Source organism: Hylobates moloch, unplaced genomic scaffold (assembly GCF_009828535.3).
Source record: "Hylobates moloch isolate HMO894 unplaced genomic scaffold, HMol_V3 SCAFFOLD_17, whole genome shotgun sequence".
Taxonomy (NCBI): domain Eukaryota; kingdom Metazoa; phylum Chordata; class Mammalia; order Primates; family Hylobatidae; genus Hylobates; species Hylobates moloch.
Window position 1 is genome coordinate 53,007,652 of NW_026652292.1, and position 25,917 is coordinate 53,033,568.

Here is a 25,917-nt window from a genome sequence, read left to right on the forward strand (position 1 = left end):
GTAGAGACGGGGTTTCACCGTGGTCTCGATCTCCTGACCTCGTGATCCGCCCGCCTCGGCCTCCCAAAGTGCTGGGATTACAAGCGTGAGCCACCGCGCCCAGCCTTTTTTTTTAAAATTTTTGTAGAGACAGGGTCTCACTATGCTGTCCAGGCTTGTCTCAAACTCCTGGGCTCAAGCGATACTCCTGCCTCAGCCTCCAAAGTCCTGGGATTACAGGGATGAGCCATCATGCCTGGCCACTGGTTCCATTATTAATTAACAGCATAAGAACAGAAGGGAGGCAACTAAAACCTTGCCCTATTTGCTTCTTCCCCTACTTCCACCCCCTATTCTCCCCTCACTTCCCTGGCCCCTTCCTCCTTTCTTCTCACTTCTCAAATGTGTTATCATGTTCTGACCCTGTCAGACTCTGCAAGGAATAAAGAATACGACCTGAGCTCCAACCTGGTGCCAATTAACGACATTCTAGGGAAATAAAGCCAAGTATGAAAAACTGTCACATAAGATGTGATCTCAGAAACAAGAATCAAAAGGAAGTAGAGCTCAGATGAAAGAGAAGCTGGCTCATTTCTTTTTATTATTATTATTATTATACTTTAAGTTGTAGGTTACATGTGCACAACGTGCAGGTTTGTTACATATGTATACATGTGCCATGTTGGTGTGCTGCACCCATTAACTTGCCATTTAACATTAGGTATATCTCCTAATGCTATCCCTCACCCCTCCCCCCCACCCCACGACAGGCCCCGGTGTGTGATGTTCCCCTTCCTGTGTCCAAGTGTTCTCATTGTTCAATTCCCACCTATGAGTGAGAACATGCGGTGTTTGGTTTTCTGTCCTTACGACAGTTTGCTCATTTCTAACTGAGCAATCAAGGTTCCACAGAATCCTTCATTTGAGCCAAGCCTTAAGAATGAGGGAAAAGGAAGAGAAAAGTACAACCAGAGAGAGGGAACAGAGAGTGATTCAGTTTGCCTCAGGCACAAAGGTGCAGGTAGAAGAGAGCAGCTGGCCGGGCACGGTGGCTCACGCTTGTAATCCCAGCACTTTGGGAGGCCGAGGCGGGCGGATCATGAGGTCAGGAGATCGAGACCACGGTGAAACCCCGTCTCTACTAAAAATACAAAAAAATTAGCTGGGCGTGGTGGCAGGCGCCTGTAGTCCCAGCTACTCGGAGAGGCTGAGGCAGGAGAATGGCGTGAACCCGGGAGGCGGAGCTTGCAGTGAGCCGAGATTGCGCCACTGCACTCCAGCCTGGGCGACAGAGCGAGACTCCGTCTCAAAAATAAATAAATAAATAAAAATAAAAATAAAAATAAAAAAAATAAAAAAAGAAGAGAGCAGCTGGCAAGAAGGCTGGAAGGGTTATCGTCAGAGGCAAATTGACGGCAAGAAACCTGCCCCATGTTTGGTAGCTCCAGGGAACCATGCATGTTTCTGAGCTGAGGTGGAGTAAGCTAATCATAGCTGAGATTCTGGAATTCTGATGAGGCTTCTTTCTGCAAGATAAGCTGCAAGAAGGGCCCAGAAGCTGGGTAGGAACTGACTGTACAGACATTGACATGTAAGCATCCAACAAAGCTCTAAAAACAGAAAATGTCCAAGAGCCTCTACCTAATGCTTTGCATGTGATTAATTTGAATACTCACAGTGATTAAAAATGTCTAAAACTTAAGAAAATTCTCTTAAAGTCAAGGATGTTATTTAGGGCAAACCTAATTTTAAAAGGTGACAGTTTTGAACCAAAATTCTTTAGCTCATTACTCAGCTATTACAAGGCCAAAAAGGTGGAAAGGGGGAGAGCAAGAAGACTGAAGAATAAGATGCCAAGTCTTTCTTGTCTTTTGGGAGAAAGGAAGCCTCCGAGTTAGGCATTGATCTTTCTTTCCATCCGGGAAAAAAAGTGGCTGCTTTGTACCCTGCCCTGCCACTCAGACAGCCTGCCCAGGAGGATGGTTTCTCTGGTTTCCGTCTCCGGCCACCTTTAGGAAAAGTTTCTGTTCTGGCAAGGTAGCAGCAGCAGATAGCACTGATTGCGAGGCCACTATGCACGGTCGCCATTCCACGCACGTTCCGTGTATTGGCCCATACCATCCTCATAACCTTCTAAGGGAAACATGATTATCCTCGTGGTAAAGAAAAGAGAGGCAGTGAGAAGAGGTCCCTTGCCCCAGGTCATTAGGCCGGTGAGTGACAGCCCAGGGATGCTGACTGCCATTTTCTCTTGGTGTCCTCCATGTCAGAAATGTCAAACAAGGCTGCTACTCAAATGGGGACTAGAGAAAAAATATTTTGTGTTCCTATCTTGCAATTAATGATAAAATAACCATCTGTGGATTTGAACCAAATAGCAATCATTTTATTAACAGATTCAAAAGTCTCACTGGGCCACCTCTTGGAAATACTTACTGTGTAGTAAGTACTTTCTTCTTTCCCTTTCAAGTATCATTTTTTTTTAAGTTGGCCTGCAGAAGAAATACAGGGCCCCTGTAAACCATGACCACATCCTATACCTTCTGTAATTTTATCTCAGCATTAATATAATGACCCTGTAGAGTGAGTTGAATGGTGTCCCCTCAAAAAAGATGTGTTCACTTCCTAATCCCTGGAGCTTGTGAATGTTACCTTCTTTGCAGATATAATTAAGTAAGGACTTTGGGAGGAGGAGAGCATCCTGGATTATCCAGATGGGCCCTATATCCAGTGACAAGCATTCTTGTAATAGACATACAGAGGAGGAGATGAGAAGGGGAATCAATGTGACCAAGGAGGCAGAGGCTGGAGTGCCGTGGCCACAAGTCTAGGAAGCTGACAGCCACCAGAAGCTGGAAGAGGCCAAGTACAGACAGGCTGACGCCATGGTTTTGGAGCTATGGCCTCCAGAACACTGAGAGAAGAATTTCTCAGTTGTTTTAGTCGCTATTTTTGTAGTAACTTGTTATGGTAGCAACAGGAAACAAATAAACCCTGATATCTGCTTTCTACTATTATTCTATTTCTTGTCTCCCTCTGCTATTCCAGCTCATAGATATATCCTGGCTACATACACACACGCACACCCTCCCCACAAATACTTCAAACGCTGATGAGAAGTAAATGTGGGCTAGAAAACAGTCAGCATGACAAGTGATTTACAGTGGGGCTTTCACAAAATACTTTTTCTCAAACTGGGAAATTTTCCCAAGTTATGAAATATCCAATTTCCTATTACTAAATCATTCCCATTGTCTTATCAGACCTTTATTTTTTGAAAGAAAAGAATATTGGTTGTGTCACTGGACAGCACCAGATATTGTGGTATTCAGGAGTAAGCTTAGATTCTGTGATTTAAAGCACAGGATCATGCAGGTTGGACCCAGTGTTTTTGCTAAGAATGGCCTGGAACGCCCTTCCCCACCGTGGTGCTGCCTTCACTCCTAACTCAAGAGAAACCTGGCAGTGGAGCCCACGTAGGGCTTGCAGGCAGGGTCTGGGAGGGCAGGAGGCCGTTCCTCCATCCCCCATGTAAATAGCTTCTTACTCACTTAAAAAATAATATACACTCACTGTTTAAAAGCGGGGCAAAAAAACCTCTGAAATGCAAGAGGTATAAAGAAGAAAGTGAAAAACCACCCATAACTAGAATGAGCATATATTTACCATCCAAAGCAGGAAGCTTTTGAAAGTGGAGAGGAGGAAGGCTATTAATAATTTTGCCAGGACAGGAGTCATAAACCAGGGCTATGCCAGGTGAACTGGGCTCTACGGTCATCCTGTCTATAACCTGGACATCTGTATCGTGAGTGTTTTTCCATGTATACACACATGGAAGTATCAACAGTACAGGAGACCATGCTGTACTCTTTTCATTTAACAACTTAGATATCTTTTACATCAGTAAATACAGATCTACTTATGGTGTCGTTTTCAAGGAATATGACATGGGATAGTCACGTGTTGGGTTTTTTGTTTTGTTTTGACAATGTCACAATAAGCATTCTTCTTACTGCAGTACATTTTTGGCTGATTAGTTTCAGCAGCCCAGGCAGCCACTCTGCAATCCCATTCCTAAAAAAGACATTCTAGCTTATAAGGTTCTATCTAGATATCTTTAGAGAAATCATTTTGACATGTACTAAACTGAATTATCTATAATGTCATAGGATTATGTTATCTTCTCCTAAATTGATACCCTAATCCTGGCCCCTCATCTAATTTTAACTGGGAAAATTTTATAAATTCCTTTATTTCCATCACTTCAGGGTCTTTTATGTCACTATGAGGAAGGGCCTCTTAATTCACACAACTGTCCTCTCTTTCAAGGTCTCTGAGGTGAGTTGGCCTCTACTTCAAAGGTCAAAGATATGATTCAAATTTAGTCTCAAATTTTTAGATTCACATTTTTATTCTGAGCCACAAAATAGACTACCATCATTTGTTTGGAGCTGTTAAATCTTAATGTGTTAAAACCACCTGACTGACAAAGCCCCCTGTATGGTTAGAGCTTCTGCAGTAAAAAGTGATGTGGCAAAGTCAGGCAATACATGAGGAAATTCCAGGTCAGCCTTAGCGCACTCCAATATACAGAATGCTCAATCATCTGTGCCCAATTTTCACTACCCAGGGTCCAGATTCCTAGAGTATTTCTATTAGCCCCCACAAAATATGCCCAGTGAAAAACGAATATCCAGGTGCCAGGCTTCTAAGAAGCTCAAATATTTGGAATAGCTGTCACAGACCCATGCAATTTGCCCTTTGCAGAAGCAAAGACACCTGAAGGCGATCATCTAGGCAACTGTGAATTGGGGAAGAACAGACTCATTCTTTTCTCTGCTTTCTCCCTTTTCAAAACAGCAATTTGGGGTCATTTGGTGTAAAGGTAAATCTCAAGCAAAAAGTAGAGGTGCAAGGAATATTAGAACTGGAAGAGAGCTCCAAGATCCTCTGCTCGGTGCAAGTCTCTCCTTCTGTCAGTAAGGAGGCAAGAGCCCAGAAGGAGGGTACCTGCCAAAGCCACACTGAAGCTGCTGTCGATCCAGAACTTCGGTCTTCACCACTGCATACATGTTCTGAGAAAAGCACCTGCAGATCCTGTTTAACAGGAGGCAGTGCAGCACGGTGGTGTGAACCCAGCTCTGTGGCCGAGCCACTACTCAACTGCTCTAAGCCCAAGTTTCCTTATCCAGAGAAAGGGAAAAGGCGTAACGAACAATAACTACCCATGATTACTAAAATTGATGTCAAAATTCAGAAAAGGTTAAAAATGCCCAAAAAACTATTAGTAAAAAACACTGCTTTGTTTCATTAATGCTCCTAGAGATGAAAAATGCATATGCAGGCCGGGCGCAGTGGCTCACACCTGTAATCCCAGCACTTTGGGAGACCGAGGCAGGCAGATCACCTGAGGTCCAGAGTTCGAGACCAGCCTTGCCAACACGGTGAAAACCCGTCTCTAGTAAAAACACAAAAAATTGGCCAGGCGTGGTGGCTCACGCCTGTAATCCCAGCACTTTGGGAGGCCAAGGTGGGCAGATCACGAGGTCAGGAGATCGAGACCATCCTGGCTAACACAGTGAAACCCCATCTCTACTAAAAATATAAAAAAAAATTACCCGGTCGTGGTGGCGGGCACCTGTAGTCCCAGCTACTCAGGAAGCTGAGGCAGGAGAATGGCATGAACCCGGGAGGCAGAGCTTGCAGTGAGCTGAGATCATGCCACTGCATTCTAGCCTAGGCGACAGAGCAAGACTCTGTCCCAAAAAAAAAAAAAAAAAAAAAAAACCCACAAAAAATTAACCAGGCATGGTGCCAGGCGCCTGTAATCCCAGCTACTCAGGAGGCTGAGGCAGGAGAATAGCTTAAACCTGGGAGGCAGGAGTTGCAGTGAGCTGACATCGCGCCATTGCACTCCAGCCTGGGCAACAAGAGTGAAACTACATCTCAAAAAACAAAAAAGAAAAAGTGCATATACAACGTTTTCCCACTGTACAACTGATAAACTCAGGAAAAACCCGTTCTATGCATACTTGAAACCCTTATTCAGAACACCTGGTTATTCATGATGAGCTCAACCAGAACTCAGTAGCACAGAATCAGATTAGACTCAGGCTTTTACTCTTGCCAGAAGACATTAACATATATTTTTAAAGAAATCATTGTTTCACTAGAACACTAATAATGACTGAAGGTAAGTTTCAAAATAGCGGTTCTCAAACTATCTGTGAAGCATCAATTTTTTTTCTTTTTAAAAATTTTCCAATCTCCTACAGGCTGATATTTTTATATGATACAGTAAAAATAAATTAGTAGAAAAACAAAATTTAAAAAAAAAACAGATGGACAAAATATAAGTCCACATTTTAAATTAGGATCACTGTGTCAAACTGGGGGAAACCTTTCCAAATGCTTAGTTTCAAGTTCTGTACTTATCTCTTCTTGGACCAGTAACAGTTTGGGCTGGCAGATCTCACTGAAAAAAAGTGAATCCTGCCCGCTCTCTAAGGCCTTCCAGTATGGCAGACACATGCTGTGTGCTCCTCACAACATCCACTGTCAGCACCCACATCTTACACTTGTAGAAACTGGAGCTCAGAGAGGGTGAGGCATTTGTCTAAGATCACACTGCAAAGTAAGTGGCAGAGCTGAGATTTAAGCCCAAGACCACCTGTCTGAAGTCTGTGCTCCACACACTATGTTGTCTCCCTAGAGTACCCAGAGACAAGCATACAATTAGTTTCTAGTTTATAATTTAATTCAAAGTATATCATCAAATCATTATCCAGTTTATAGGCAACGAAGCCCTTGGGTTTTCCTGTCTTCTTCCTATTTCCTGGCCTTCTGGGAATTTTAATTAAGAGGAATCATGAAAGGTGGTGAAATTCATGTCTATTAAGTAAGGTATATGGAAATAGATTAAGATGTGATGAAAAGAAGGGAGATGGCCACTAAAATTAGACTTGACATTTTTTTTATTCCACACTTCTCCCCAATCACCAATGAGGGGTGAGGTTGACTAGATGCTTCCCAATGAAACTTACCTTGCCCAACAGCTGAGTGCATTTTTTCCATGTCAAACTTAATTTTTGATCTTCCTGGAGTGCTAAGCATCTTTTCCCACACTGTAGTTACTTCTTTAAGACAGGGAGTAATTTCTTCATAATCGAGCTTCAGGCGCTTGTTCAGCAAATCATTTTCGGAGGCTGGAATAGACCATTCCAGAGCGCATTAGTAAAGGCTACAGCTATGGAATTTCCATTATACAACATGGCTGCCTACTTGTTATCTCGCTGAGATGTCAAGCAGTTACAACTGGCTTAACACGTCTAAATATAAGTCACTGTCCATGCCTCTACCCATTTTCCTTGTTTTGGAAAATGCTAAAAACCTAGGAGGTATGTGATTTCTCTTACCCCTTCACCCCCAACATACTCTGTTGGCTCTACTGCTAAGACATAACCCACATCTGCTCAATTCTTTCCATCTTACCCCTATCAAACCCTGAGCCTCTCCAGGACAAGAGCTATGTGTTATTAAAATTCCCAGTGACTAGCATGGTTAGAACTTGATGCAATTTTTTTCATCTAAACTAGGAGAGGCACTCTAAAGAAAGTTTTCTTATTTAGAGCCAAACCTCCATTTGGTAGCTTCTACCATGGATCCCATTTTCTGCTTCTTGGAGTTAAACTGAATAAATCTACCCCTTTCAAATGACATCTCTCAAATATATGAAGAGAGCTACTGTTTCCCACCAAACTTACTCAACCTAAAGCTGCATGAAGAATTATAACTAAATTATCAAGCCCAGGGGGGGAATAATATCAATAAAGGGAAATGTTAAATTGACAATTTACATTGATTCCTGGACCCAATCTCTCACTTCATGGCCACAAAAACTGAAGTTCAGGAGGATCAGGTGACTTGGTGCTGGTTATTTACTAGCTAGAGGGAAGCCAAGTGACTCTAAGCACAGTGCTGCCTTCCTCTCAGCTTTTACGGTTTTCCATCTACCATCTTTAACCTTTTCTCTCATACTCTGATGAATGCATTTTTTAAAATGTCAACCCTAGATTTTTTAGGGCTGGGAGGCTCAGCAATTAAATGACCCCCACACTTCCAGAGATTTTAGAAGAACTGCAATGAATATCTGATTTTTAAACCATCATGTATTATTTAACTAAGAAAAATGTTTTTAAAAAAATTTTTTTTAAATGTCAACCCTAGATTTTTTTTCTTTTTTTATTTTTTTGGCTGTGATTTGGGCTATGAGAAAACACAATAAATGTCACTAGAGTTGAGCTAATCCTTGCAGCAAATCAGGTTTGGGGCTAGCCTTGCTGCACTGCAACTGGCGGCAGCACTGGGTTCTGGATGCCAACGTACGTTCCTCTGGCAGTAAGGCTGCTACAAGCATGTCTGGCCACCCTAACAGAGCCCAGCAGGCAACATGAGCATCCTGCTCTGTAGTCCACACAGCCAGAAAGAATTCGCCAGAAGATTCAGCTGAAAAGGCTCAATCCACAAACATCCTGCTGTTTCAGTATCCTAACAACACTGCTGCCTAAAATCAGTGGCCTCAAAAATGCCTTATCAACCAAGGCAGATGGTGCAGAACTACAACAAACACCCAGGCTCCAGGGCAAGAACTTCAGATACAGGACCCAGCTGTTCGCAATATTAAATAAGACCCCACACACCCATGCGGTTTGCAAGCTCGTAGAGATAGGGGAAGAGGACTGACTGAGATCAAATGTAAATTTGCAACAAAGTTCTCTAAAGTATTTATTATGATTTAACACAAATGTCTGAGCCAACTTGGACTTTGTGATAACGTTCAGGTCTGATTTGTGCCTACTCTGGTGGGTGGGCTATGGCTGCTCCATCCCCAATTCTGCTCTGTTAACAATGGCTTTCCCAGATAAAACTGTCTTGCCAGCTGCCACCATCTCTTGAAAGCTCAGAATGGAAAGCTAATAGACTGGGAGGCTCAGCAATTAAATGACCCCCACACTTGCAGAGATTTTAGAAGAACTGCACTGAATATTTGATTTTTAAACCATCATGTATTATTTAACTAAGAAAAATGTTTTTTAAATAAAAAACATCAACTGTAATTCAAAATTTAATGTTATCACATCATTTTAATCTTATTAAAGCATAAAATGCTGAGTTATATGGATTAGCTCAACTGGCAATAACATGTCAACACCAAGCCATGGCTGTATTGAATCACATGTTGCGATCTTGCGTTAGGCTGCTCACATCTTCATTTAAAAATGCAGAAAAATGGGCTGGGCACAGTGGCTCATGCCTGTAATCCCAGAACTTTAGGAGGCCAAGGTGGGAGGATTACCTGAGGTCAGGAGTTCGAGACCGGCCTGGCCAACATGGTGAAACCCCGTCTCTACTACTACTACTACTAATACTAATACTAATAATAATAATTAGCTGGGTGTGGTGGTGGGCGCCTGTAATCCCAGCTACTCGGGAGGCTAAGGCAGGAGAATCGCTTGAACCCAGGAGGCGGAGGTTGCAGTGAGCCGAGATTGCGCCATCGCACTCCAGCCTAAGCAACAAGAACGAAACTCTGCCTCAAAAAAAAAAAAAAAAAGGAAAAATGGCCTTGCAGAGGAGGACGGCAGAGGACTGGTGGCTTCAAAGAGAGGCAATGCTTTTTGTTCTAACACCAATGAAAATTAGCTATCTAATTTTGGAGAAATCACAACTTCAGCTTCCAAGTGCCTACAATAGAGTGAGGAAGACTGAGATGACATAGTATGGTTCTTTCCAGAATGCGATGCTTCCAGAATAGTAAAAAATATTTGATTCATCTATTCAAGTCAGGAAACAGGCTTAACCATAGGAAGAACTTCCTCACACACATTCTTCTAAATTCTTTCCCAAAGAGTATGCAAGTCAGCTTGAACCCCTGATCAATTTCAAGAGCCATCTCAGATGCAATTTAACCTTCCTTTAAGAAGGGAGAAAAAAAGAAACTCACAATAGAATGCCTATCTCTCTAAGTACAGCAGGTCCTCAAATAATGTCTTTATGCTCAATGTCGCTTTGTTATAATGTTGACAAGAAAAAAATGGATTCTTAGCCCAGGGCCATTATCTGTGTGGAGTTTGTGTTCTCTTCATGTCTGTGTGGGTCTTCTCCAAGTGCTCCAGTTTCCTCCCACATCTCAAAGATGTGCACATTAGGTTAATCAGTATGTCTACATGGTCCCAGTCTGTGTGTGTGTGTGTGTGTGTGTGTGTGTGTCACCCAGTATGTCTACATGGTCCCCGTGTGTGTGTGTGTGTGTGTGTGAGTCACCCCAAGATGGAATTGCATTCAGTCCAAGGCTGGTTCCTGCCTTGCACCCTAAGCTGTAGGGACAGGTTCTGGCCACCTGAGACCCTGAAGTGGAATAAGTGGAAAAATAATTAACTCTTTCTCTTTTTTTTTTTTTAAGATGGAGTCTCACTGTGTTGCCCAGGCTGGAGTGCAGTGGCACCATCTCGGCTCACTGCAACCTTCGTCTCCTGGGTTCAAGCAATTCTCCTGCCTCACCCTCCCAAGTAGCTGGGATTACAGGTGTGCACCACCACGCCCGGTTAATTTTTTTGTAATTATAGTAGAGACAGGGTTTCACCACATTGGCCAGGCTGGTCTCGAACCCCTGACCTCAGGTGATCTCCCTGTCTCGGCCTCCCAAAGTGCTGGGATTATGGGAGTGAGCCACTGTGCCAAGCCAATAATTATCATGTTTGTACTAATCTTGCTTAAATGTTTGCACATTGCACGTTTACATCAATATTTAATATTAGAAGTGTCTTGGGTCTTTATTTAGAAGTCTGGTGATGTTTTTGTGCCCAGAAATATGCCATAGGAACTTAACTCTTGTTTTTATCAATAAACCCTTGGTAAAAGTTGTTTCATTATACATCATTTTGCTTAAATTCGCAGTTTCCATGAACCTATTGGCAACATTAAGTGAATACTTACTGTACACTCTGGCTGATTCTTATCAAATCTTGCATCTATATTTAATGTAAAAAGTTCTGCCCTGCCACTAATCCACATCAACAAAACTTACTAAATATTTTTAAGCAATCAGGCTCTTATTGCTAGTTATTTTTTTATCAGCAATCAAGGTCCTGTACACACTAATACAATAGATTAATGCTTCCAACATTATGTTAAGCAAGTTTATTGTGTTTTCACCACAAAGATAAACACATGGTGAACTTTACAGAACTAAGAAGAGAAATGAAGTCAAACAGTAAAAAATAAAAGACCACAAAAACTGAACACTGCCAAGAAGCCAGATGAAATGAGGAAGCATTAGAAGAATGTTGGCAAGGGCCAGTAAACTTAATGCAACACCTGGCAACGGGTTCCAGGTAACCTTGGGAAACTCTTGCCTTTTCATTCTAGTCTGTCTGGTCATTGTTTGCACAGCAGAATGTATTCTGCTTTTGTGGCACACTGATTTTGCCTCACCAATTACAGCTGTCCTCACCACAAAGAAGCCAGCTGTGAGCACCGTTCCCATTTTATAGCTATGCCCTGATTTTACATGGCTGTCATTTGCAAGAAGATTGGCCAGTATCGGCATTAAAGTTTATGACCTACATGACGAACATAACTGCCTTTTTCCTCTCCAACGAAAATCCCAAGATACACACGAATATAACTGCTGTGCTCCCGAGCTGTCATTTAACTGATGACACATGTAGTAATGCCACCACTATCAAATATCTTTTAGACATCTGCTTTTAGAATTACCTTCACGAACACACAAGAAAGTGGCAGAAAAACTGGGTTGGAAGAAAATAGCACTCACCTGCTCTAAACGCCCCCCAGTGTGCTATCACCTTCCACAGCACCCTGATGGGAGGACCCGTCTTTCTCAGCTTCAAAACTGCATATTGGAAAGCTTACTAGCCTATTCCAACTGTGGGGCTACTTTCATATCGAAAGGTCTTATTCCTTTATATTTCATTTTCTGTTTTCAGTCAAAAGATATAGACGCTATCTCTTTACATTCTATGAATTCGTACTTTTCAACTGCAGAAACTATATTGCTGGTACACAGTGTTGTCATAACTCACAAGTATTGTATGGACATGCACAGAGAACGTCTATCCACTCGCTATGACACTAGCTATGCAACTGAAACTCATGGATGCAACATATTCTTGGGAGCTTATTCCTCAGATTTGGTGTCTTAATGACTTAGCTCTATACAAGCATCAAGGTCATTTTAAAAGATCAAAATCTGCAATCAAGAATGATGCACGGTGGCTCACGCTTGTAATCCCAGCACTTTGAGAGGCCGAGGCGGGCGGATCACGAGGTCAGGAGATCGAGACCACGGTGAAACCCCGTCTCTACTAAAAATACAAAAAAATTAGCCGGGCGTGGTGGCGGGCGCCTGTAGTCCCAGCTACTCGGAGAGGCTGAGGCAGGAGAATGGCGTGAACCCGGGAGGCAGAACTTGCAGTGAGCCGAGATTGCGCCACTGCACTCCAGCCTGGGCGACCAGAGCGAGACTCCGTCTCAAAAAAAAAAAAAAAGAATGATGCTGAATGAAATGTACTGTAATTCCAAAATTATTCTGGGGCAATGGCAGGGTGACTGAACCATCTGCTACATCTTCCCTTTGAAAGAGATTATGCAGACTTCCTGCTCAAAATCTTCACTACTTTATCACCGTGCAGTTCTCTAGATACCCTAAGACTCATGCTCTTTCCAAAGAGTATGTAAACTTTGCATCTTAAGCTACTTTGAAGATAATATTAATTAGTTCCAGTGTCAGTATGGAAACAGGAAATGAACAAAATCTAAACTTTCAAAGTTCATGTCATATTTTGACACTATTGATATCAGTACAGGTAGAACTCAGCTAATTCTTTTTTTCAGATTACTTGCAAATCACTGAAAAAGCACACAGAGTGAAGTTACTCGTGTTAATGACTTACACAAGAAAAGTTCATACCTAACACACAGGCACAGACTATGGCTGAGGATAAAGTAGAGAGAAAGAGAGTCAGAGGGGAAAACAAAACAAAACAAAAAGCACCTTTCAGTGTGTTACAGCTTAGATTTAAAGCTTGTATCTCAGAAGTTCTAAACAGTGTACTAACAGTGACCATAGAGGAATAATGAATATAGTTGGTGAAACTATCATTAGATCACCAACCAGAAAGTAAACAGTGTTAATATTACTCTGAAAAAGTAAACAGATATAGATAGATGTGTACATTAGACTATCGTGCTGCTATATTTTGAAGACAGCATGCTTATGTCTGATGTGATTAACTTCAGAGCCAAGATAAGACCAGGCCTGTTCAATATCAAGATGGCAAACCAACCTTGGAGCTTCTGATTTTCCTTCTCCATTCTGAGCAGCAGTATCTGTTGAAGGATAGCCTTTTGCCACAGCTCTCGGAGCTCACGAGATGTCCTTTTCTTTTCCTCTGGTGGGGGGCCAAAGGGCCCATCTTCACAAACTGGTTCTAAAGGAGATCGAGGGGGAAGCTCTCCAAGCTCTGAATAATCTGGAAAGGGAGACGGCATTCCAGAATTGTCATTTTTCAACAAAAAATGCACATTCAAACACAGTGCCAAATCAGCAAATTCTGTTCATTCAGATAAAATACAATAATATCACCAAATTTAAAACTCATGTGTTAATATGCATTGGCATAAGCCATGTCTGAGCCACAAACGTGAAACAAATGATACATCAAATAGTAAGCAAACTTCAGTAGCTGAGGAAGTATTTAAAAGATACCTGCTTTTTAAGGTGTAATATTTTTATCTCCTTCTGAAAATGTTATTTAATAATTATATTGATAATTATAGAAAACGTTCATATAGTGCCTACTGTGTACCAAACTGTTCTCAGAGCTTTATGTACAATAATTTAACACTCACAAAACTCTAAGACATGGGTATTGTAACTATCCAGTTTTAAAGAAATGCAAACTGAGGAACAGGGAGTTTATGTAACTTGCCTAATGTTACAAAGCCAGGAAGGAGTCAAGCCAGGACTGGAACCCAACAGTCTGGCTTTCATGTGCATTCTTAACCACTGTGCTATCTGGCCAGGTATTCTGAAAGAAGATTAAAATGTATTTAATAGCCAGCAATAACAGTAACCATTAGCAGACCTTCTACCAAGTGCTGGGCACTGCGCCAGGCATTTTATATAGGTAGACTCATTTAATCCTGATGACAAGTCCAGAAGGCAGATATTAGCCTGGAAAGGAAACTAAAGTTCAGAAACTTGCCCAAGGTCATACAGTGAGTAAGTAGGTACACCGGCATACTCTTAACTCATGTCTCCCTGATTCAGAAGACCATTTGTTCCCACTACACACCACTATAATCCAAATGTTTCCTATGTCTAAATTACATAGCTTTATAGAGTCTTCTTTCATCATGAGCCTATCAGACAAATGAATAAATTAAAATTCTACACCTTTTGGGGGTTTATATGCATTCTAGGAGGATGTTACTGTGTAAGATTCAATAGAAAAGCAAGAATTGAAAGTATCTATAAAGTATCATCTCAATTTGATACATATTATGAGAGGCAGTACAGTTCAGTGATTAATAGGGCAGGTTCTGGAGCCAGGCTGCCAGGATTCTAATCAAGACTCTGTCATTATTGATTTTGTGATCTTTAACAAGTTGCTTAACCTCCTGATGCTTCCACTTCCCGATCTGTCAAGTGGGTATGACAGAGCCTCCCCTCAGAGTGGTGGTAAAGCGATTAATAGGCTATAAACCACTGAGAACAGGGCCCAACACAGAGTAAGAACACAATTAAAAAAAAATAGCTCTCATTGTTTGCTATCATATCTTTACTAGGGGCACAGAAAAGAAATCAAAATTTCAGCTACTCAACTGTAAGCCCTAACCAGGTTAGAACCTTGCTGCCTTGTTGACAACGGTTTTGGTCACCACACTGAGCACAGTTGCTGACACCCAGCAGGTGCCTGGGAAATAACTGTTGAACAAAAGAAGGGACAAAATACTGGGTTTATGTGTACTGTTATTTATGTTTTCCCTGTATTTTCTAAATTTGTGGCAATAGATATTTTAAAAATAAAAACTAAGGAAAAATAATGCAAATCTATTCTAATTAAAATGAAAGATGGAAAAACTATTTTCCGCAAAACCCTTACAAAACAAATCTCTTCACCCCCAAACCCTGTATACTCAGGATTAGTCATTACTGAATATGATACAGTTCAATTGAATCCTTTTATTTAATCTTATTCTGCAGCTTGAAATCTTTCATTTGAGCCCTTTCCTTTCTTTTTTTTATTCTTTTACCATCTTGGCTCTTGGAATTCTGTGGAACACTGCAGTTGTGATTAAAGTTCTGCTTTACCTCACATTGGAAGCATATCTCCCACTGGTTTGCAAAAGAGTCTCGTTTCCAAAGACTAATTCCTGTGATGTGTTCTGGCTGGCATGGTAGGCACTGTCCTAATAACGAGGGCAGTGTTTCCACGCACTCTCACAATCTCGTGTGCGTCAAGAGAACCCAGGACGCAGCCAGGCAACAGAAGGGAGCCCCGCTGAGGGTTATGGGGGGTTGACCTGGATATTCTTTTTTTTTTTGAGATGGAATCTCGCTCTGTTGCCCAGGCAGGAGTGTGGTGGCGCTATCTTGGCTCACTGCAACCTCCACCTCCCCAGGTTCAAGCGATTCTCCTGCCTCAGACTCCTGAGTGAGTAGTTGGAATTACAGGCATGCGCCACCATGCCCTGCTAATTTCTGTATTTTTAGTTGAGATGGGGTTTCACCATGTTGGCCAGACTGGTCTCGAACTCCTGACCTCAGGTGATCTGCCCACCTCGGCCTCCCAAAGTGCCAGAATTACAGGTGTGAGCCACCAAGTCCAGCTGACTTGGATATTCTTAAACCCTACTAGTAAAACAAGGGCTCACCTCACCTAAACTCCTTCTTCTAATCTCATCCTTCCTGTTTACCACAGCCTTCCTCTTCCCAGGGTCTTGAAAATTCCTACTGTGTTCCTTTCACATTCGGAATCACAATGAGCAGGTGTAACTCAGGCCAGGAGGATGGAACATTTCTAACAGTAGAGGCTGCTTGTCCCCAGATCCATGTACTCTCCTCTGCCACTTGGGCTACTGACAAGGACCACTGTCTATAGAAGTTTATGAAACTCCGGTTTTATTTTAGTATTCAGAGAAACTGGATCTGCAAAATTACAAGTATTGTTTGGTGACGACAATTGTGAGATTTAAGACCTAAGCTGTCTCCCTAATGTTTTCTACTTTTGTGATCTTTTTCTTATCACTAGTGACAGTTTGTTGAGCTTTTACCATATGGGTTCTTGGCACAAATAAGCTTGTTTGATTCTTACAACAATCTCATAGGACAGGTGATATTATGATCTCCATTTTCCAGCTAAAATAAATAAGGTGCAGTGAGGTTTTATAACTTGGCCAAGGTCACACAGCTAGTAAGGGTCAGAGCTATGACAAGAAGAAAGGTGTATTTTCCTCCAAAGTAAAAAAGAAAAAGTTTACCCCGTGTTCCTCTAACTTCTACATGCACAAGCCTCACTGGGGATCTTGCTAAATTAAAGATTTTGATTCAGCAAGTCTGAGGGGAGCATTTCCATCAAGCTCCCCAATAATGCCTCCACTGCTGTTTCTCCAAGCACACTCTGAATAGCAGGGCTCCATGCTGCAGCTTTACTCTCTATTTCCTCATGCAACCCTATGCACTTCCTAGCACGTCGGCTCATCTCCTTCACTCCCACCACTGAGAACACAGTTCAAATACTGTTGTTAGCTGCCTGAATTCAGGTCCTCAAGACATGGCAGGAGCTTGTCCCAAACTTGGTCAGGGGACCCAGGCCAAGTCCAGAATACAAAGACATATTTGAGCACTAGTATTAATTTCACCTCTGCATGAACTAAATAAAAGCAGATCCACTGTAAAGGTCAGCAAATAAACCCAAGAGTTTAAAGGAGGGTTTCTCAACCTCAGCACTATTGACATTTTGGGGGTGGATAATTCTTTGTCAGGAGGAACTGTTTTATACACTGTAGAATGTTTAGCAGTGGGCATAGTATCATCTGCCCACCATCAATGCCTCTAGGCATTGCTAAATATCCCCTAGGGGTCAGGAGGAACAAAACCACCTCTAATAAGAACCTCTGATTCAGAGCTAAAATCTCACCATTTTGCCTCTCCTAAACCCTGGGAAGGGGCAAAAATGTATCTCCTTTATCCAAATTCATTTCACATGGTAACGATTACTGATTTTATAGTTTACAATTAACAACAAATTTGTATAATATTTTTTGTTCATATTAAGAGTAGCCTGGCTACAAAATAGCTCAGTAATTTTTAAAGGGAGATAGTTAAAAATCTTTGTTCTAAATTTGGCCTGCTGAGTCAGTCCAAGTAAGCTGCTTTCTCAACAATGCAAAAAGATCCAGATTGGGGACAAGGCTTTGGTTTGTAATCAGTCCTCCTTCACGCGTGTGCAGTCTTCAGAGATGTGGACTCGAGTGGCGTAGCAGGTCAAGGAGAACAAAATCAAAGTCCGAGGCAACTGTCAGCTGAGAATCTTGTTCTGATGATTAACCAGGGCACTGTTTTCCCTTGCATCATTCCTAAGCCAATCCTATCAGCATTGAGTCCCTTATATGTATTCAGCGATGTGATGAGTTAGGTGGTCTAAGGAGGGCTACTCTGAGGTTTCTATTCTCTAGAACAATCCCAGGGATCTGGCTTCTCTCCCTGACTCGCATTCTTGCTGAGAGACAGCTGCACAGAGGCCAGTGTAGGAAGCGTGGCTTGGCTCAGTGCAGTGGAGGATGAGCCGAAGGAGGGGCTGCTCTACCTCGTGGGCCAACTGTGTTGGTGCCTCTTCGGAAAACATATGCCTTCCGGGTTCCGGTTCCTCAGTGTAAAATGTGAGAAACGATATTTGCCGCCGACTGCCCAACTGTGGAGACCACAGGCACTGACAGGCATATTTATAAAGTCGGCAAAGCCACCAAACCAAAGGTCTGCGATAACAACTTAGTCCAGGAAAAGATTTTACTATTCTGACATCTCCTATAATGACAGGATGTGGAGCACTTAAATTATGTAGCCTTTCAGAAACAATAGCCTCCAATGGGTTCTAAGAATTTTAAAACCAGTCATAATTCAGGAGGCCTTGGAGACAACTGCCTCCTATTAAATCATTGCTGTGACACTCCCAACAGAGTCATAAATATGATCTATGCTGGTATGTCGATATTTCAGATGCCAAATTACTCCCCAACAACTCTGTGCTGTTGCATTCTTTCTCCTGTGCTGTTGCATTCTTTCTATCTGCACACAAATGTGTGGGGAAGAGTATGACATTGCATCATTGTTATGAACAGAATCAATGCCATGATCGAGAAAGAGAAAAAGCAACGTGCACATGGCCTCCTATTTGCCCAGTATCTGGCTCTCTCAAGTGCAAAATACAGGGCTCCTTTCTTGCATTTTCACAAAGCACTGACATTAAGTTCTGAACTGCAGTTCTCCTCCTTTTAAAGACATGATATTAAATCACATGTTAAGTGCCCTGTAAGAAAGAGGAGCTCTAGAAGGAAATGAGAAGACAGATACTTATTCTCCAATTTTCTGGCTTTTTCTGTGTGTTACCCACCATAGAGCATTTTATAACTCTCTTCATCCCTCTTGAAAATTCTGAACTCCATGCCAAAAAAAAAAAAGAAGTTAAAAAAATTCCAGTTATTCTCAAACCTCTGTTTGAACAAAAAAATCGATTCTGGAAAGGAGAAAACCGAACATTAAATCTCTGGAGAAAAGTTAACAACAACAGGGATTAACATCTGCAGCGTTTGTTGTTACCAACAGCTCAAGAAAATTTCTTAGAAAAAACAAAGTAAAATGACCATGTAGACTTAATGCTGTCAAATTGTTTACAAAGTATGAGCAGCTTTACCTCTACTACAACAGAAAGCAGACCCAAAGAGGCAGAGATTTCTGTGTTCCCTGCCATATTCCATACCTGGGAAACAGCAGATATGCATGGAACATTCAATGAATGAACGGATTAATTTGCCCAAGTCCACTCTCAACCCTGCCATGACTTCTGTGGATCTTTTATGGAAAATACTCCAGTGAGAACCTGATTATTTCCTACAGTTGCATTACATGACAGTCTAGCTAGAAGAAAACAGAATTTTTTAAAGACAACATTCATGGCTGGGAGCGGTGGCTCACGCCTGTAATCCCAGCACTTTGGGAGGCCAAGGCGGGCGGATCACAAGGTCAGGAGATCGAGACCATCCTGGCTAACACGGTAAAACCCCGTCTCTACTAAAAATACAAAAAAATCAGCTGGGCGCCGTGGCGGACGCCTATAGTCCCAGCTACTTGGGAGCCTGAGGCAGGAGAATGGCGTGAACCTGGGAGGCGGAGCTTGCAGTGAGCCAAGACAGCGCCACTGCACTCCAGCCTGGGCGACAGAGCCAGACTCCGTCTCAAAAAAAAAAAAAAAAAAAAGACAACATTCATTTGGTATAAAGAAATACTGTTAAGTTCTTGCCTCACGCCAGGCATGCTGCTAGAAATCCAAGTATGAATCAGGGAGCAGGGAAGTACATGACTACTAAAATAAGGGAAACACAAAGAAAGTGTTCTGGAAGTTCAGCAAAGAAAGATGAATTTCGGCTGCTTATAAGGTCAAGAGCATGGGCCCTGGAGCCAGGTATCTGGGATTGAACCTGGCTCTACCATGATCAAGCTACTCAACCTCAAACAGGTTATCTGATCACTTGCCACCTTAGTTTCCTAATCTGCAAAATCTGCATAAAATGGACTAGTTCATAGGATTATTGTGAGCATTAAGTAGGTAAATGTGTGGGAAAAAACAAGCCTGCACACAGTAAACATTTAATAAAATGTCAACTACCATTCTTCTTACCATCATTGTTGTCAGTTTTTGTGGAAAGCGGGGTGGTTCTGGAAGGACAGGTAAAATCCATACAGGTTTAATTGATGGGCGCCACTTTAGGTAAAGGACCAGCATAAACAAGGTGTGCAGGTAATGATTAACTCATCACTGATAATGACCCATTTTGTCTAATGACCAGATAGTATGCGCATGAATACAGAAGACAAGGCTGGCTGACCCTAGGTTGCTTAAGGTCTAGTCAATCCACATATTAAGTAGTAAGAAATTGGGAATTCCAGAAGATTGGGGGTTTTTAAAGCAAAAGTGATTTCATATATACATTCTTTAGCACTGGAACGATATCCTGGCAGGCAGGGAGTGCACAGCCTAGTGGATCAGAAACATGAAAGGCCACTACCAAACAGTGAGAACAAGTGCTCGAAAAAGAGCTATGGACACAGAACAGAGCACCTAACTGCCTGAGATGGGATCCATGGGGAGGGGAGGGGTGTGATGAGGAGAGAGGTGCACACACACTTAAAAAGAGAAGCCAAGATAAGCAGAAACAAGGACCAGGAGCAAGAGGCCTGCAGATCTTTATCCCCACTCTCTCCCAAAATAGCCGTTTAGGGTAAACTTCCAAGGCTGTGTAAGGATGACTTAGAGATGAGGAAGTCAAAAGTCCTGACTCAGTCTGGTTAGAGGTCATGACAACAGCTCAGAGGAGCACTGAAGACCACATGGTGGTGGGAAGTCCAGGGAAGAGAACCAGGAAGAGGCACAGAGAACAGGCCTGGGTGGGCGAGCCCAGGGCACAGGGCACCAAGAGCTCTGCGCAGCCCCAGTGGTGGGCGGCTGGTGGCTCTGAATGGGAGGTCTACAGGAGCTGGAGAAGGATCAAGAAAAAGCTGTGGACAGGAGATAACACATGGGAGAAAATTATGCTTGGAAAGAAATGGCATTTGTTTTTGCATCTGCAAGGGGAAGGAAGCTGTATTTTTTGAGGAGCTGAAAGTCAGGGCTCTCAGTTCTTGATTAAAGACAACAAAACTAAAGAGAAACAAATATTCAGCCTCAGCCAGAATCTTAAGTGCTGATCTTTGTAACAGTTTGCCCTATCCTATTACCATTTCTGTAACACTGATTTTCAACTGTGGTTCTTGTAATTTTATGAGACATGCTGGGGTGGAAAAGCCCACCACGGCCCCTGGTCAGTGCCACCAGGATGAGCACCTGAGGGCTGTGTCTGGGAAGCTGGGCCTTGCCTCCCCAGGGACCTCCCACCAGCAGCCACGTCATAGTGGCGACCTTCGCCACCTCGCCCTTATTTTCCTTCTTTCTTCAGGACTGTAGGGAAAGTGTCAGTGCTCACGGGAACATGGAGCTGAAAGGGACACTGGAAAATGACCTAGCTCAACCCTCCCTCTCTTCCCAGATGTGGAAACTGAAGCTTAAAGAGGTCTGACGTCACATTTTCTGGGCACTTACTATGTACTGGGCAGTATGCTTTACAAGTACCCCACTGATTTCATCTTCACGACCAACGGATAAGCTAGGAATTGGTTTTATCCCTCCATGGCAAGGCATGGGACACAGAGCCAATTAGGTGGTGAAGCCAGGACTAGAACTTGGCTGGCTCATCCTAATGCCTTGGGGTAATGGACACAAAAGCAAAGAGGAAAAGGAGCAGGCAACTGATGATGCCAGCCCTGGTACTAACTACCAGGAAACGGGCAAGCTCCTTGACCCCTCTGTGTCAGTTTCCTCATTCATAAATCACAGATAATAATAGCATCCACCCCCCACAGCTTTGTTGTGGGGATTAAATGAAAAATCCTTGAGAGCACTTAAAAACAGTACTTGAACAAGAGTTAAGTGCTGACTTCCTATTAATATCATTATCTATTTTGTTCTAAAAAAGATAATCTATTTGGCAAAATCTTTCTGTTGCTTAGACTTCTTCGCAATCAGACTGAGGTTGGGGATAAAAAAGAAAGTTGATTTACTGAAGAATACTGGAGAAGAGAAACCTGTTCTATGAAGCAAATGCCAACATTTTCCCAGGGGCTCCTCGCAACAATAGGAGGCCCCGGGTCACCGTCTTGGTGTGTCCAGGGCCCATGGTCATGTAGAAATAGGGTGGGAGAGGGGTGGAGTTTTGGCCTTTTTTTGTCTGGCTGACTCTTCTCTGTCAATGCTCAGCTCCAAGGTCATGCCCTCGGAGACAGCTTCCTCCTGCTGCACCTGCCCCGAGGGACCCCAGATGCCTCCTCTGTGGCCCACAGCACCATGGCGCCCTGAGCACAGAAAACAAACACAAGAGGAGCTCCGAGAAGCAGGAGGCCAGGGAGCCTGGAGCGTCTCAGGGAAGAGTGGGCAGAAAGGAGAAAAGTCAAAGAGGTCTGGGACCGCCTATGAGGGGCCAGCAACCAACATGCAGAGTGGAGGGAAACAAGCAGGCCCCGGGTGCCACACAACTCTTGACCCAAGGGATTGGGACTCAGCTCCTTTAAAGAGTTTATTCTTAAATTATGCAAAACTATCATAAAACTTCACATATACTTCATATATAGATATCTGACACTTTCATATAACTTTCTACATATAAAACCTTATAAGAAACATATCATAAGGTGCTTATCCCTCCCCTACCTTCCTGTGACCAATCATGCATTCAATTCATCACAGAACAGTGATGAAATAAAACCAAGCTCCACCCCTAAGGAGACAGCTGAGCAGGCCACCTTCCGGGTCTGTGTGCCAAGGGGTCAAGGGCAGCTTACAGGGTTGCAAGAGTGCGGAGGGCAGCTGCGCAGGCCCAACCTCAGAAGAGATGATGCCAAGTGAGACGTTCATGGGGGTGGGGAGGGGTGGGAGTGAGGAAAGGGGAAAGGTCCAGTGCTGAGTTCTGACGCACGACTGGGAAGGAGGAATGCCAGAGATGGGGGGCAGTCCCACCTTGGCAAGTGCGGGAATTAAAAGAAAGAAGCACGATGAATTTGATGACTGCAAGTAGTTCCCCACGGGGCCCAGCGAAGGGACAGGGAGTGCCTGCAGATGGTAAGAGGTGGGCTGGGTCAGGTGGTCAGAAGGAAAAGGGCCTCCTGTGCTGGGCAAGGCCACCATCCTCACCACACTCTGAAGAAGAGGTGAAAAACAGCAGAGAGTGCGTGGGCAGTAACCACGTGGAGTTACCGTGGCTGCTGCCCACACTTAGCCCTCTGATCTCATCCACATGGATTTGTTTTAAAAGGTGTCAGACCACCCAACATTGGTCGTTTACATTGTTCACTCTGTGATTACAGCTGCTGGTCAAACCTACTCAGCTTGGACCTCACTGTGGGCACAGAGGTCAGGACATCTGACCACTCCCTCCAGCAGCACATGGGTCACAGCTGACAGAACCTAGACCATGAGTTCAGTCTACAGGAGAAGTTCTCAAAATGTGGTCCCCACACGAGCTTCAGCCTCAGCACCACCTGGGAGCTTGTTAGAAATGCAAACTCTTGGTCCCACCCCAAACCTACTGGATCAAAAACTCTGGGGTAGATCCAGCAACCTGGATTTGAACAATTGGGAAATTCTAATGCACACAAAAGGTTGAATCTCTGGCCTTTGGCGTTCAGCACTTTTTTAGCCACTTACTTTACGTTATAGAGTTACCTTAATTGGATGTTTCACATTATGTGACACTAGGGAACAAAGGTACCTTTTAAATACATTATTTTAAATTAATTAAGCAATGACTCTACCCATTATGGATGGATGACCTGACCATTAAATAGAGTTTTAAAATGTAATATAACTTGCTTTTTTTTTTTTTTTGAGATGGAGTCTCACTCTTGTTGCCCAGGCTGGACTGCAATGGCACAATCTCAGTTCATTGCAACCTCCGCCTCCCAGGGTTCAAGTGATTCCCTTGCCTCAGCCTCCCAAGTAGCTGGAATTATGGGTGCGCACCACCACGCCTGGCTAATTTTTTTGTATTTTTAGTAGAGATGAGGTTTCACCACGTTGGCCAGGCAGGTGACGAACTCCTGATCTCGGATGATCTGCCCGCCTCAGCCTCCCAACGTGCTGGGATACAGGCGTGAGCCACCGCACCTGGCCTATCACCATGCTTTTCAAACACCAGTCAAATCATACTTTTATCTTTGTCAAAGGCAAAGTTCAAAGCCAAAGACTGAACTAAATACCATTTTCTTAAGAAATGTATTAAGGGGCCGCTCCCTGCTAATCCAGATCAACAACCCACACTATTACAGCAATAACAAATTTCCTTCCAGAAAACTTCCAGATCTGAACATAGTCAGAGACAGACTGATGACTCACCTAACATAAACAGAAAAATATACTACTAAAAGCTAAGATCACGATTTCTCAACCCGTATCATTTAGGCATCTGCAGAAAAGCAGCTCATTACAACCCAGCTTTCAACCCCTCCACCGTGGGAGCCTCCCCTCCAGCCCTGGCCTCCTCAGCCCAGGGTACTCCGGGCTGCCACACCCTGCCGAGAAAGGTGGGCTCAGTATCTCAAGGCCTTTCTGCTTCTGTTTCTACTGAGACATGGTGAAAAGAAAAGCAAGCCAACTTCTTCACCCTCAAATCTCCCCTAACAAGGTGTTATGAGGGTCAAAACTAGACCTGGAAAGAGAAAAGTGGCTGCGTTACAGAGAAACAGCTTTTAACTATACCCTGTGAAGCTCTGGTTGCAAAGTCCATGCAGGAAGCCAGGGAGTGGAGAATGGAGCTCAGGATGCTCTAATAAAATCATAGGGACTGGGTGGCTTAAACAACACACATTTGTTTCTCACAGTTCTGGAGGGGAAGTCCAAGATCAGGGTGGCAGCACAAGTGTATTCTAGTGAGAGCCCTCTCTCTTCCTGACTTGCAGAGAGCTTCCTTCTTGTTGTATCCTAACAGCGTGAAGAGAGAGGAAGCTCTGGGGTCTCTACCTCTTTTTGGAATGACAGTAATCCCATTCATGAGGGCTTCATTCACACAATCTCATCTAAACTTAATCACCCCCCAAGGGCCTCCCTTCAAACACCATAACACTGTGCATTAGGGCTTCAACATAGGACTTTTGGGGGGACACAAATGTTCAGTCCATAGCAGGAGAAAATCTGATTCCAAGCTACCCCATCCCTAAAACAAAGCAGGTTTAATTCAACGTTTTACAGAGCCTCTGACAACTTCCCTTTTTAAAAAGTTCAATCTGTACCTAAGAAAAAAGGAGTATGTTTAAAGCCCAGGAAACAAGGCTTTATTACAATGGAAAGGCATGGGATGGCCTTGAGCTGAGCCTCAATGGATTGGCACAATTCAGAATTTTTTTGAAGTGGGAGGGGAGGCCTGGGGGTGCCAGAAAGGGATTTGTTTGAGCAAAGTCACCAAGTACTCTGGCTCAGAGCTGTCCTTTCTTTTGAATTCACAGCACTTGCTTTCTATATCATTAACGTGGCCACCGACCTGTGCTGCTGTGCGGCACCTTTCATCTTTGCTGTTCTTTAACTTTAAGCCAGGTCCTGGGATCGGACTTGAAAGTGGACTCTAGCATCTGGTCTGCTTTCATCCCGCTTCCTCACCCAGACTTCTTCCTTGTCAACACAGGACAACCTGACCTACCCCATCGCAGGAAGCAGATTTAGAATAGTACTTCCAACCCACCCCAGTTCCACTGCACCAACCCAGGGCGACGCATAACATGTGCTTCCAAGTCCCTGGATTATCATGGAGTGCAATGCCAGCACTTGACATAAAAGCCCAACATCTAATTAAAATCGCTTGAACATCCAGAAGACAAGGGGGAGGGGAAAAAAGGATGACGACGGCTCCCCAGACTCAAGACTTGAGAAATTACAGGCTTTTAATGTAAAATCAGACAAAATGTATTGCAGGCAAAAAAAAAAAAAAAAAATTAAGGTTTTCTGAAAGAACCAAAAGTCAAGGTATAATTTCTGCCACATGACATTTATAATATAG

At 43.2% G+C, this 25,917-nt stretch overlaps 1 protein-coding gene across 5 annotated transcripts in view; it reads right to left on the bottom strand.

The window, feature by feature from the left end:
• Window positions 1-25,917, bottom strand: part of TBC1D1 (TBC1 domain family member 1) — a 245,798-nt gene that overhangs the window by 35,349 nt on the left and 184,532 nt on the right. For all 5 annotated transcript variants that reach the window (XM_058430019.1, XM_032136088.2, XM_032136087.2 and 2 more), the window contains 2 exons: window positions 13,347-13,532; window positions 7,023-7,184 (listed from right to left, as the gene is read on the bottom strand). In XM_058430019.1, the coding sequence (XP_058286002.1) occupies window positions 7,023-7,184; window positions 13,347-13,532 (348 nt within the window). The remainder of the gene's footprint in view (window positions 1-7,022; window positions 7,185-13,346; window positions 13,533-25,917) is intronic.